Consider the following 11,007-nt stretch of genomic DNA (forward strand, 5'->3'; position numbering starts at 1 on the left):
ATCTGCAATTGACTTTACAATGTTTTTGTTATTTAAATTTTGATAATTTGGTGGATTATTATTTCGAGGCAGTGGTTGATTAGGGCCAAACTGAAACGGAAACATCGGTTGTGGAGGAGGAGTGTCATTAGAAATTCGACGTTTTTTATTGCTATGGCCGGTAGGACTTCGTGTAGGATGGGTGGGCAAAACGTAATTGCTATTATTCTTAAAATTTGAGTGTAAAAGGGAGTTAGAATTTCCAGACTTAGATTCAATCGCTGGTAAAGGCGGAAAATTGGAGTTGGATAAAATAGAAAAACTATTGTTTACAGATATACCAGAATAAGACATTTCACAATATTCTTTTGCCTCAATAAAGGAAATATTTTGTTCAACCATAACATTCTTAATTTTACGTTGTTTTTCATAATGAGGACATTTTCTTGAAATAGAAACGTGGGCATTTGTTTTACAATATAAACAGCGAATTTCTGAATCGTGACAAACATGATTTTCAGCTTTTACATTACTACACTTAATACATAACTCTTCAATATTTTTACATTGCCTAGAAATGTGACCATAGCGTAGACATCTGAAGCACTGTGTAACTCTGCTAAAAAACCGCTCCACCGAAAAATATACACTATTTATTGAAATATAACTAGGTAAAGTGTTCCCTTCAAAAGTTACAATAATGGTTTTTTTGGGGACATATTGTATATCACCATCCTTTTCTATTCTACGATGTGTACGTTTAACATCAACTACTGTTGAAGGAGATTTTATGTTATCTAAAATATATTTCGTATCGAATTGAGTATCAATATCTTTTATCAAACCCTTAATTTCTAATAAATGATTTGGTATAAACGCTACAAGATCATTTTCTGATAAAAGAGGATTGTTTACTAAAGCATTGGCATCAGAACATGTTTTTAGACTAACTTTTATTCTATTTTTTCCAACAGATCTAATTTGGTTAATATTGTTAACATTTAGTTTTTTGTGTAAGATATCTCCCACAAATAAGGGATGAAGACGGCCGGCATTTTCAATATTTTTTCGTTCGATAAAAACACAAATATTACTCAAATTATACTTATCTCCATTTCTTAGATTAAAAACTTTAGGTGTTTTATTTTGTTTATAAATATCCTTTTCTTTATCACTAATGACCTGACGACTGGTTTCAGCTGTTGTCTCAGAACTTAAAGTGGTATCCATGTCTTGTACGGGGACCGATAAATAATTTTCTGATTCCGCATCACTTTTAGAGTTATTTGCACTCATTGTCTGGTTAATAGTTACACCTAACGGCGTCTTTCTTTTTAAAGCTTCCCCCATTTAGGGGGGAGCTATTTACACTCCGTACACGTTAACCACCGTACCACTCCGTTGGCTACCTGAATGGGAATCTTGAATACTTATTAATTGTAATATAACTATTAAATACTGTTTAATATACACACAATTATTAAAAACTAATAGGAGAACTTTTAATTATCAAGTTTAACTTTGACAGTTATTTGACGTATGAATTAATTTTATTATTTTAATTTAATTTAATTCTAATCGTAACTTTAAACTAATTTATTCTAAGGCAGGAAACCAAAAAACGCGTAGAAATGCCTAAGCAGGTCGACCCCTCTGACTTAAAACATTCGCCAAAACCAGTTTTTTTGATCTTTCACACAATTATTTATTTGCTCAAAACTTGTTAAAATTATTTAAAATGGTTATATCTTACTTGTCTGATGGTATTTCTTTTATTTACTACTATCACCTGTATGCACTTAACTTTTAACTCTTATTTTTGAACTTTGTTGAATTGTCTAACTTGTAATTCCCCAATTATTTGAAGTTTATTACGAAGTGAAAATCAACGAAACTACTGTGTCACTTGCAGGACCGTCTCTCCCAATATATTAACATAATTCGAATTTTGAAAATTACTTGAAATGCTTAGAGATTTTTTAGGTGTCAAATAACACCACCATCTGTTATACCACGGGAAATTACAATACATTCTACAAATAATGAAAAGGAATTTTTCCTAGAACCATTAAATATTACCGAATTAGAGTATGCACTCAAAAACAGAAATAATTCAAGTCCAGGATTGGATAATATTAAATATCCTATGATTCAGTTTCTTCCAAAAATTGCTAAACTATTTTTATTGGATATATTCAATGACATTATTATCAATAATTCAGTTATTCATGCATTTAAAGATGTAATTATTATTCCTATTCTCAAACCAGGAAAAAATCCCAATTTATCTGAGTCATACAGACCCATTTCCCTGATGTCTTGTTTACTAAAAACATTAGAACGAATGATCAAACATAGACTGGAATGGTACTTAGATAAGAAGAAATTACTTCCAGATCTTCAATTTGGATACAAAAAAGGATGTGGTACTATAGATGCTCTTGCTACATTAGTAACGGACATTCGGGATACATTTTCCAATAATACATACCTACCCACAATATGTTTGGACATACAAGGTGCTTATAATAACGTTTGTCTGGACATCCTTATGGAAAAAAATGATTAGAAATTTTCATATACCAGCTACATTAGTGAAAACCATTATCAACTTTTACACCTGCAGAAAAATTTATTTGAGATCAAATAACAATAAACTTATAGGTCCTCGATATAACAACCTAGGACTTCCACAAGAGTCAGTTTTAAGCCCTTTATTATTTAATCTATATACATCTGATTTGCAAAATGTCTCCCTAGTAAATAACAGTCTTAATATAATACAATATGCTGATGTTAACAGTGAACAGTCGGAAATATAATTTCTGTTCTTCAATTAAATACTTAGGGATGATTCTTGACCGTTAATTAACTTGGAAGTTACACATTGACTTCATGTTAAATAGATGTAATAAGGGATTAAATTTCCTTAAAGCAATTTCTAAAACTATAACTTTAACTAATTCGTTATATGTTGAAGCACTAGAATTTCCACTTAAATATAGAAGAGAATATCATAGTCAAAAATTTCTGATTGATATTCGTCATAGAAACCTCTCTCTTTACTGCAGTATTACCAAACTTAATAATGCAGATTTAACAAATAAATATTGGATCCACAAAAATTCTCCTCCACTTTGTGACGCTTTTAGAACTCTCTCAAATTGCAATAACACCAACTCATACACATCTGATAATTCAAAATTTGAAGAATTTTATGCTTTTTTGCAACCTATTACGGTAATTAAACCAAGTGGAGAAAACTTAAATCAACATGGCCACATGGTGTTCCAGCCAACTGCGAGAAGTCAACTACAAGAAGCCCTCTCTCTGCTAGCGGCCGTCTGACGTCCCGCATTGAAGACATTACAGTCCATTATTATTTCATGTATTAAAATGTTAATTTCAATTGTAATTAAGTTCAATAAAACAGTGTAACTAATTCAAGTCATTTCAACATATATTTTTGGTCCGTCCGAGCCCCATGGATAGAAGATTGCGATAATATTGATGCAAAAACAACACACACACACACACACACACATGAGTTTATCCCAAACCCTATGGAACATGAGTGTACCACTGCTAGACAGTGGGACCCCCATGTCCGAAGATCAGACCGGTCTCGTTCCAAAAGAGCAAGTCATTTTGGCTCGGTACCTATCTGACCCCCAGGTTTTTCCACCACCCCTCCTCTACGTCTGACATACGCAGAGGAGGCTTGAACTGTTACGTCGGGCGATTTGGGAAAAGAAACACCCTCCGTTTTCCATGACTTGTGGTCAGGCCACCTATCTGTAGGGGTAGCTTAGTGTAGCTTTTCTCCCTATTTACTTTACCGAGTTTACTATGGCTTTACTTTGGGCTCTGTGACCACAAAAAAAAATGTGTGTCCCATCAGGGGATCGACAGCAAACTGTCGGCCCCCTGTTCGGTTGTTGTGTGCTCGGTCACACAGTCGTCAATTTGGCAAAACAAGTTTTGGTATCCTTGCCGACTGGGCGATCGATAGGCCTGGCCATCGAGCCTGTGTTTGTCGCACACGACCTCGATGCTCAGTTTTCGCGAGTTGCCTGTGGCAACTTAGTCCTGAAGGGCTATTCCTGAAGGGTCTTTGTCCTTAGGGGCGTGCCTGAGGGGCCTCAGCCTTGTGGCGTTACTTATTAGGATTTTGTCCTGTTTATTGATTTTACTTTATTGGCCTATACAGATTTTTGTTAGTGGGTTTTTGGGTGAAATAATAATAGGGGTAGGGGTTTTAATGGGTGGGTGGGATGTGCATTCCCAAGTGTATAATGCTCTCACACATCCCGTGTATATGTTTTTGGGTTTTTTGGGTTTTGTTTTTAACTGGTTAGTGAAATAAATATAACTGAAATAACAAAAAAAAAAAAAAAATTTGGGGGATTGGGTTGGGATTTGGGGTTATTTTTTGGTGAGCTAAGCTCTTTTTTGTTTTTTGATTTTTGTTTTGTGTTTTTGTGTTTTTGTGGGCCAAATCTGCTAAGCCATAGATTAGGGCTTCTCATGTGAATATCTGTCCTTATATTAGGATCGTAGTTTGTCAACTCTCTTAGCGAACGGTTCGGATGGTTTCTGAGGTTTTCAAAAAGCTCATGTGCATGTTCGACCATCATGTTCAGGACGCTCTTTTGCTGCGAATTCCTATATACGTACCTTAGTGACACATATTTAGGAATTTTAAGAGTCTCTCTGATCATGTAGTTTTGTACAGTTTGGATTTTCTTTCTGTTTGTTTCACATGCATGCCCCCACGCTGCTGAGGCGTATGTGAGGGTTGGCAGAATGATGGCATTTGCCATTCTTATTTTTCAGATTACTTTTCCTCCCTATAAGCGAGGAGAGTTGACTTTTAAGGATTTTTGCCTTTTGAACTGTTCTGTTTATGTGTTTAGTAAAGGTGAGACGTTTATCTAGCGTTACTCCGAGATATTTGGCGTCGTCTTGCCATTCGACCGGAGTATCGAAGATAGATAGTTCCTTGTTGGGGATTCCGTGCCGTCTTTTGTACATGACTGCCTGAGTTTTGTTCGGGTTGACGGCAATTTTCCACGTAACACACCAAGATTGCAAACGGTCTAGTGCCGTTTGCAAGTATCTAGTGGCCAGATCAGGATTTCTGCTGCTAGCAGCTATAGCAGTGTCATCGGCGTAAAGGCTGAGCATAGTATGTTGATCACCACCAGGGGTATCTGAAGTGTATATGGTGTACAGGTAAGGCGACAGCACGGCTCCCTGTGGCACTCCAGCCTCCATGATTCCGACTTCGGATAGGGTGGGCCCTATTCGAACTCTGAATCTTCTGTTGGCTAGGTACGAGGAGAGGAGACATGTCATCGCTTCACTGTACCCCATTTCGTTCATTTTATACAGCAATCCGTCATGCCATACTCTGTCAAAGGCTTTACTGACATCTAAGAAGGCGGTTGCTGTATATTTTCTTTCATTATACCCCTTAGTGATGTACTCTGTCAATCTTAGTATTTGCAGTTCGCAGGAGTGATTGCTCCTGAATCCGAACTGCGCTTCAGGGATTGCATCCATTACCTCAGATTCTTCTCTTAATCTTGCCAAGATGACTCGCTCAGCAATTTTGCTTACTGATGATAGTAGGCTAATGGGTCGGTAGTTCTGTGGAAAAGTTCCGTCTTTACCCGGTTTCTCTATCATTATAACATGGGCCTCCTTCCACCTGTCAGGAAAGTATCTTAATCTTATGATATGATTGATTATGTTCGTTAGATGAACGATTGCTTTCACTGGCAGATTTTTTAAGGCCCTGTTTGTGATGTTATCTGGGCCTGGAGCCTTCTTAGCGTTGGTCATTTTGATAAACTGCTGGATTTCCTCGGGGGTGGTATGCCTGAGAGCTATGTCGCCTCTACTTCTCTTTAGACGTCTGCTCCTTCTTTCTACTTCGCCTTCGAAGTCTGGATCTTTATCGGGATGGTAGTTGTTTCTGCATCCCCTTTTTCGTGTATCTTTCATGACCTCCGCTTTGTCTTGTTCAGAATAAACTAGGCCGTTTTCCCCATGTAAGGTGGGTATTGGCTTTTTATCCTTTCGCAAGACTTTAGAAAGCTTCCAGAAACCTGATTTATTAGGGTCTAGCTGTTGGATGAAGTCGTCCCAGCTGTTATTTCTGTGGATTTCCAGCTGTTTTTTAACCTCCCTATTTAGTTCATTGGCAATTCTTTTATCTTCTATGTTCCTAGTCCTGTTTGCCCTTCGTCGCTGTCTGTTTTTCTCTCTTATGAGAGTTTTTAATTCGTTGCTGATGTCTCTGAATCTTCCTCTGGGTGTTGTTAAGGTTTCTTCTTTTGTGCTGGTTTCCAGCGCATTTTGTATGGTTCTTTCGAATTTCAACACATACTCTTCTAGTTTCCGTTTGTTGTTGATGTCAGGAACTATTCCTATTGTTTCAGAGACGATACGTTTGAAGTTGGGCCAGCTTGTCCTCTTTTTCTTGTATGGCTGCACGTAGTTTGTTTCTACGGCGCCTAGAGTTAGCACGATTAGGTTGTGGTTGGAGTCTCCTTCATTGAGTGAGATTATATCGTGTTGTTGTCCCACGTTGTGAAGAATTGCAATGTCCAAATAGGTAGGTAGTCTGTCCCCTCCATGGAAGCATGTGGGCTCCATAGGACCTGTGACAACTGTATTTATTTGGTTTTCCAGATATTCACACAAGAATCTCCCGTTTCTATTACTAGTTCTGTCAAACCAATTGGGCGATCTCGCATTTAGGTCACCAATTATGACGGATGGTTCTTCTGTATCAAGAATGGCGTCCAGATCCTCGCCCTGGATCGGCTCATTCGGCCGGACATAAGCTGAGACAATCTTCAGCGTGTCGTTGGCCGTAATGATCCGAACTATGGTGGCTTCCATAGTGACCAGACCACCTGGTGTAGGAATTGATTGGTGTTCTATTCCTTTTTTCACCATAATGGCCGTGCCTCCAGAACGTGATCTATGGTCATTCCTGTAGACGCTGTAGCCCTTAAATTTGGTTTTCACCCTTTCCGTAAGATAAGTCTCTTGTAAGGCTACAACGTCTAGATTGAGCCTGTTGGTAAACTCATCCAGATCGTTAATTTTTTGTAGATCGTCCAATTGTACTGGCATTATTGGTTTGTCCCGAAACTGCTCAAGGCGCTCATAACGGTTGTTAATTTCTCAAACATTGTTGAGATGTGGTTTATTTGCTTCTGGAAGGTAGCAATTAGGTTTTCATTCAGCACGTTTGTGTTTATATTTGCCCCCTGTTCCACATTATTGTTCTTGTTGGCCATGCAAAAACAAGTGAGTCCTATTTTCATTATTGAACTTCCTAACCTCATAAATTTACAAAACGTGTTTCTTCACCTTGCTTATACCATACCGGTAGCCGAGATTTGTTGTTAAACCAGTTTCCTATGCTGTGGTAAAATCTCAGTTCATAAAGTATATTTGTGCTTCTTCTTCTTAACATGCCATACACCAAAGTGCGTAGGCGACTATCTCATTACTAGAATTCTGTTCTTGGCGGCGTGACACAGCTCGCCTGTATTGTGTATTCCTGTCCATTCTTTAATATTCCTTAACCAGGATAATTGTTTGCGGCCGGCTCTTCTCCTACCTTCGATCTTCCCTTGTAGGATTAACTGTGGTATTTCATATTTTGCTCCTCTCAATATGTGCCCAAGGTAACCAATCTTGCGTTTTTTAATTAATTTAAAGAGTTCTCTTTCCACGCCGGCTCTCTTAAGGACGTCATCGTTTTGAACTCTATCCACCCAAGGTATGCGCATATATTTGTGCAGCGTTGCCGATTAGTTTAACATCTCTGAATTTAAAATATTTATACACAATTCAAAAAATTAATTACTATTTTCATTACGGATCAATAGGTAATTTATTATAGGTTGATTTACAACAAAGATCTGCAAAATTAGGTTCATTATATGATGAGTTTAATGATTTACAAACCGACATTGCACAAGAATGTGATGATGAACACTTAGAAAATGAATATGCTGAACGAATAAACTTTACAAATGACCATGCAACTTACACAGCAAGTGCTTTATGTTTGGTATCCAAATTAAATGAAATGAGTAGTTCTGAAACAAATAATACAACTCACAGTGAGTTATTTGAAAATAAAGTAGAATTTGTCAAGCTTCCTCCAGTCACGATTCCTTCCTTTAATGGAGAGTTTTGCAAATGGATAGAATTCAAAGAGACATTTGAGTTACTAGTTCACCAAAACTCTTCATTGAATGACATTCAAAAATTCCATTACTTAAGAACTTCTTTAGGCACCAAAGTGCAACAAATTGTTAAGCATTTAGAATTTTCTAAACAAAATTATATCTTAGCATGGCAAGCTTTATGCAAACGGTTTGACAATCCTCATTTGCTTGTCAATAGTCATATTAAAGCATTGTTTAATTTAAAATCAGTCACACAAGAAACTGCTAGTGCTGTAAGGGAATTAGTAGATACAGTTAATCAACATTTGCTTATTTTAAAGAATTTAAACTTGTCTTATGAAAATCCATTATCTAGTGCTATCTTGATTCACATTATTTCAGACAAATTAGACAAAGTTACTTTAAAAGAATGGGAGCAAAAATACGATAAGGATACTTTACCAGAAGTCAATGATTTATTTAAATTTCTTGATAATAAAGCAAATCAATTAGAAAAGCTTGAAGAGAGGGGAATAAAGGCTAACTCTCAAGTTCAACAACGTTCTCAACAGAGAAAACCATTTAAAAAACATGTATCTTTAGTGTCAAATAATTTTTCTAATGCCAAGCAAATATGTCATTTATGTAAAAGTGATCATCTTATTTACTATTGTCCTCAATTTTTACAATTAGGTGTTTCTCAAAGATGGACACGGATTATAGGTATGAAATTATGCAAAAATTGCCTATGCAAGGGACATTTTAGTAAAGATTGTAGACATGTGTCCTGTAAAGTTTGTAAAGGTAAACATAATACTCTATTGCATCATTATCAGGATCAAGGAACTGATTCAATTAATTACATTACAAGCTCAAATATGCGACCAGCTCAAGCTCAGTTATTATAAGTAACAAATAATGACACCAATTGTCATGAATCACTTAACGCTACAGAGCTAGCTGTGTCTAATTTCTCAAAAACTAATAATACATATGTTTTACTGTCTACTGCCATCATTAATATATGGGATGATAATAGTCAAGTTCAAGAGGTAAGAACTGTTCTTGACAGTGGTAGCCAGACTTCATTTCTGACAGAAAAATTATGCAAAAAACTTAACCTAAAGCAAATAGATGCAAATCTTTTAATTGTAGGGATCAATCGTGTCACTTCCACCCTACGTTATAAATGCAATGTTTCTATTGGATCTACTTATGATTCAAATATCTTCAATTTAACATGTTTTGTCCTACCTAAAATTACAGAAAATTTACCTATTTATAACATTGAAGGTTCTAAATTAAATATTCCTAAAAACATTTCTTTGGCAGATCCTTCTTTTCATAGATCACAATCAGTTGATATGCTTATTGGTTCCGATTTATTCTGGGATATACTTCGAAATGGAAAAATTTCTCTTGTAAAAAATTTTCCTGTCTTACAAAACACATAATTTGGTTATGTAGTTGCCGGGTTGTGGTCACAAAATGTTGATAAGGTCCAATGTTTTTTTGTACAGAGTGATCAAGTACAGAAGGATCTAGACAAATTTTGGTCAATAGAACAAGTTTCAAATACAAAGTTAATTTCTCAAGAAGACAACATATGTGAAGAACATTTCAAGAATACATATTCTAAAGATTCAACTGGTAAATTCATTGTCAAGATTCCATTAAAAGAAAGTAGAGAACAGTTAGGAGATTCAAAGAACTTAGCTGTGAGGAGATTTCTAAATCTTGAAAGACAATTTGAAAAAGATATTAAATTAAAGAAACTTTATGTTTCATTTATGCAAGAATACCAGGCACTGAACCATATGCCAATTGACACATATTTTGATGACAACATCTGTTCATATTTTCTGCCTCATCACGGGGTGCTTCGTAATAAAAGCCTTAGCACACGTTTAAGGGTTGTTTTCAATGGTTCTGCTAATACAACAACTGGGAAATCTCTTAATTCTATTTAGTACGCAGGACCAGCTATTCAAACTGATGATATTTTTGCAATATTGTTAAGGTTTCGTTTTCATAAATATGTAGTTATTTCAGACATCGAAATGATGTATCGGTGTATTGATGTCCATCCAGACGATAGACATTTACAAAAAATATTTTGGAGAGAAGACGTAGATCATCCTATTTCAATTATGACCTTAAATACCGTGACATAAGGTACCACGAGGGCTCCATATCTCGCAATGAGATGTTTAAGACAAATTTCTTATGATTGTCAAGATAATTTTCCATTAGAATCCAAATTAATTCATGAGGATTTTTATGTCGATAATTTGATTACAGGTTTTGATGATTGTGACGTTGCGAAACAAACCTGCAGAAACATTTCTAATATACTGCAGTCAAGTGGTTTTAATTTACGAAAATGGGTCTCCAATGATCCTGCCATTATAGAACATTTGAAAAATAATGCCGATGAACTTCCAACTGTAGTAGAGACACCACCCGTCGTGGACAACGGCTCCAAAAATGAAGCCGAGCCCGAAATCGGCAAGAAAATGAAAAGGCTAAGGCCCAAAGAAGACTCTCCGGAAGACGAAGAAGTAAAGAAAAAGGCCAGAGAAATGGCGGAAAGGGAAAAGTCCAATGAGCTTTTAAGGTCGGTCAATGTACTGACGGAACAGATCAAATCTCTAAAAGAAGAAAGCCGTATCCGCGAGGAAAAGGCGAATAAACAAATCCAAGACCTTCTCGCTCAGATGACTGAGCTGAGAAACGAAAATAAGGAAAAGGATAAGGAGATACAAAAACTTGTACAACATATAATGGCATTAACAGCAGCCGAGGACAAAGAAGAGTCAATAATGGAGAT

General features: G+C 36.3%; 1 protein-coding gene across 1 annotated transcript; it reads left to right on the forward strand.

The window, feature by feature from the left end:
* The first annotated feature begins 7,293 nt into the window (after positions 1-7,293).
* Positions 7,294-9,085, forward strand: LOC140452941 (uncharacterized). Its single transcript, XM_072547260.1, has 2 exons — positions 7,294-7,305; positions 7,907-9,085. The coding sequence occupies exons 1-2, from the start codon at positions 7,294-7,296 to the stop codon at positions 9,083-9,085; spliced, it is 1,191 nt and encodes a 396-aa protein (XP_072403361.1).
* The last annotated feature ends 1,922 nt before the right edge of the window (positions 9,086-11,007 follow it).

The sequence above is a fragment of the Diabrotica undecimpunctata genome, chromosome 11 (assembly GCF_040954645.1).
Source record: "Diabrotica undecimpunctata isolate CICGRU chromosome 11, icDiaUnde3, whole genome shotgun sequence".
Taxonomy (NCBI): Eukaryota; Metazoa; Arthropoda; class Insecta; order Coleoptera; family Chrysomelidae; genus Diabrotica; species Diabrotica undecimpunctata.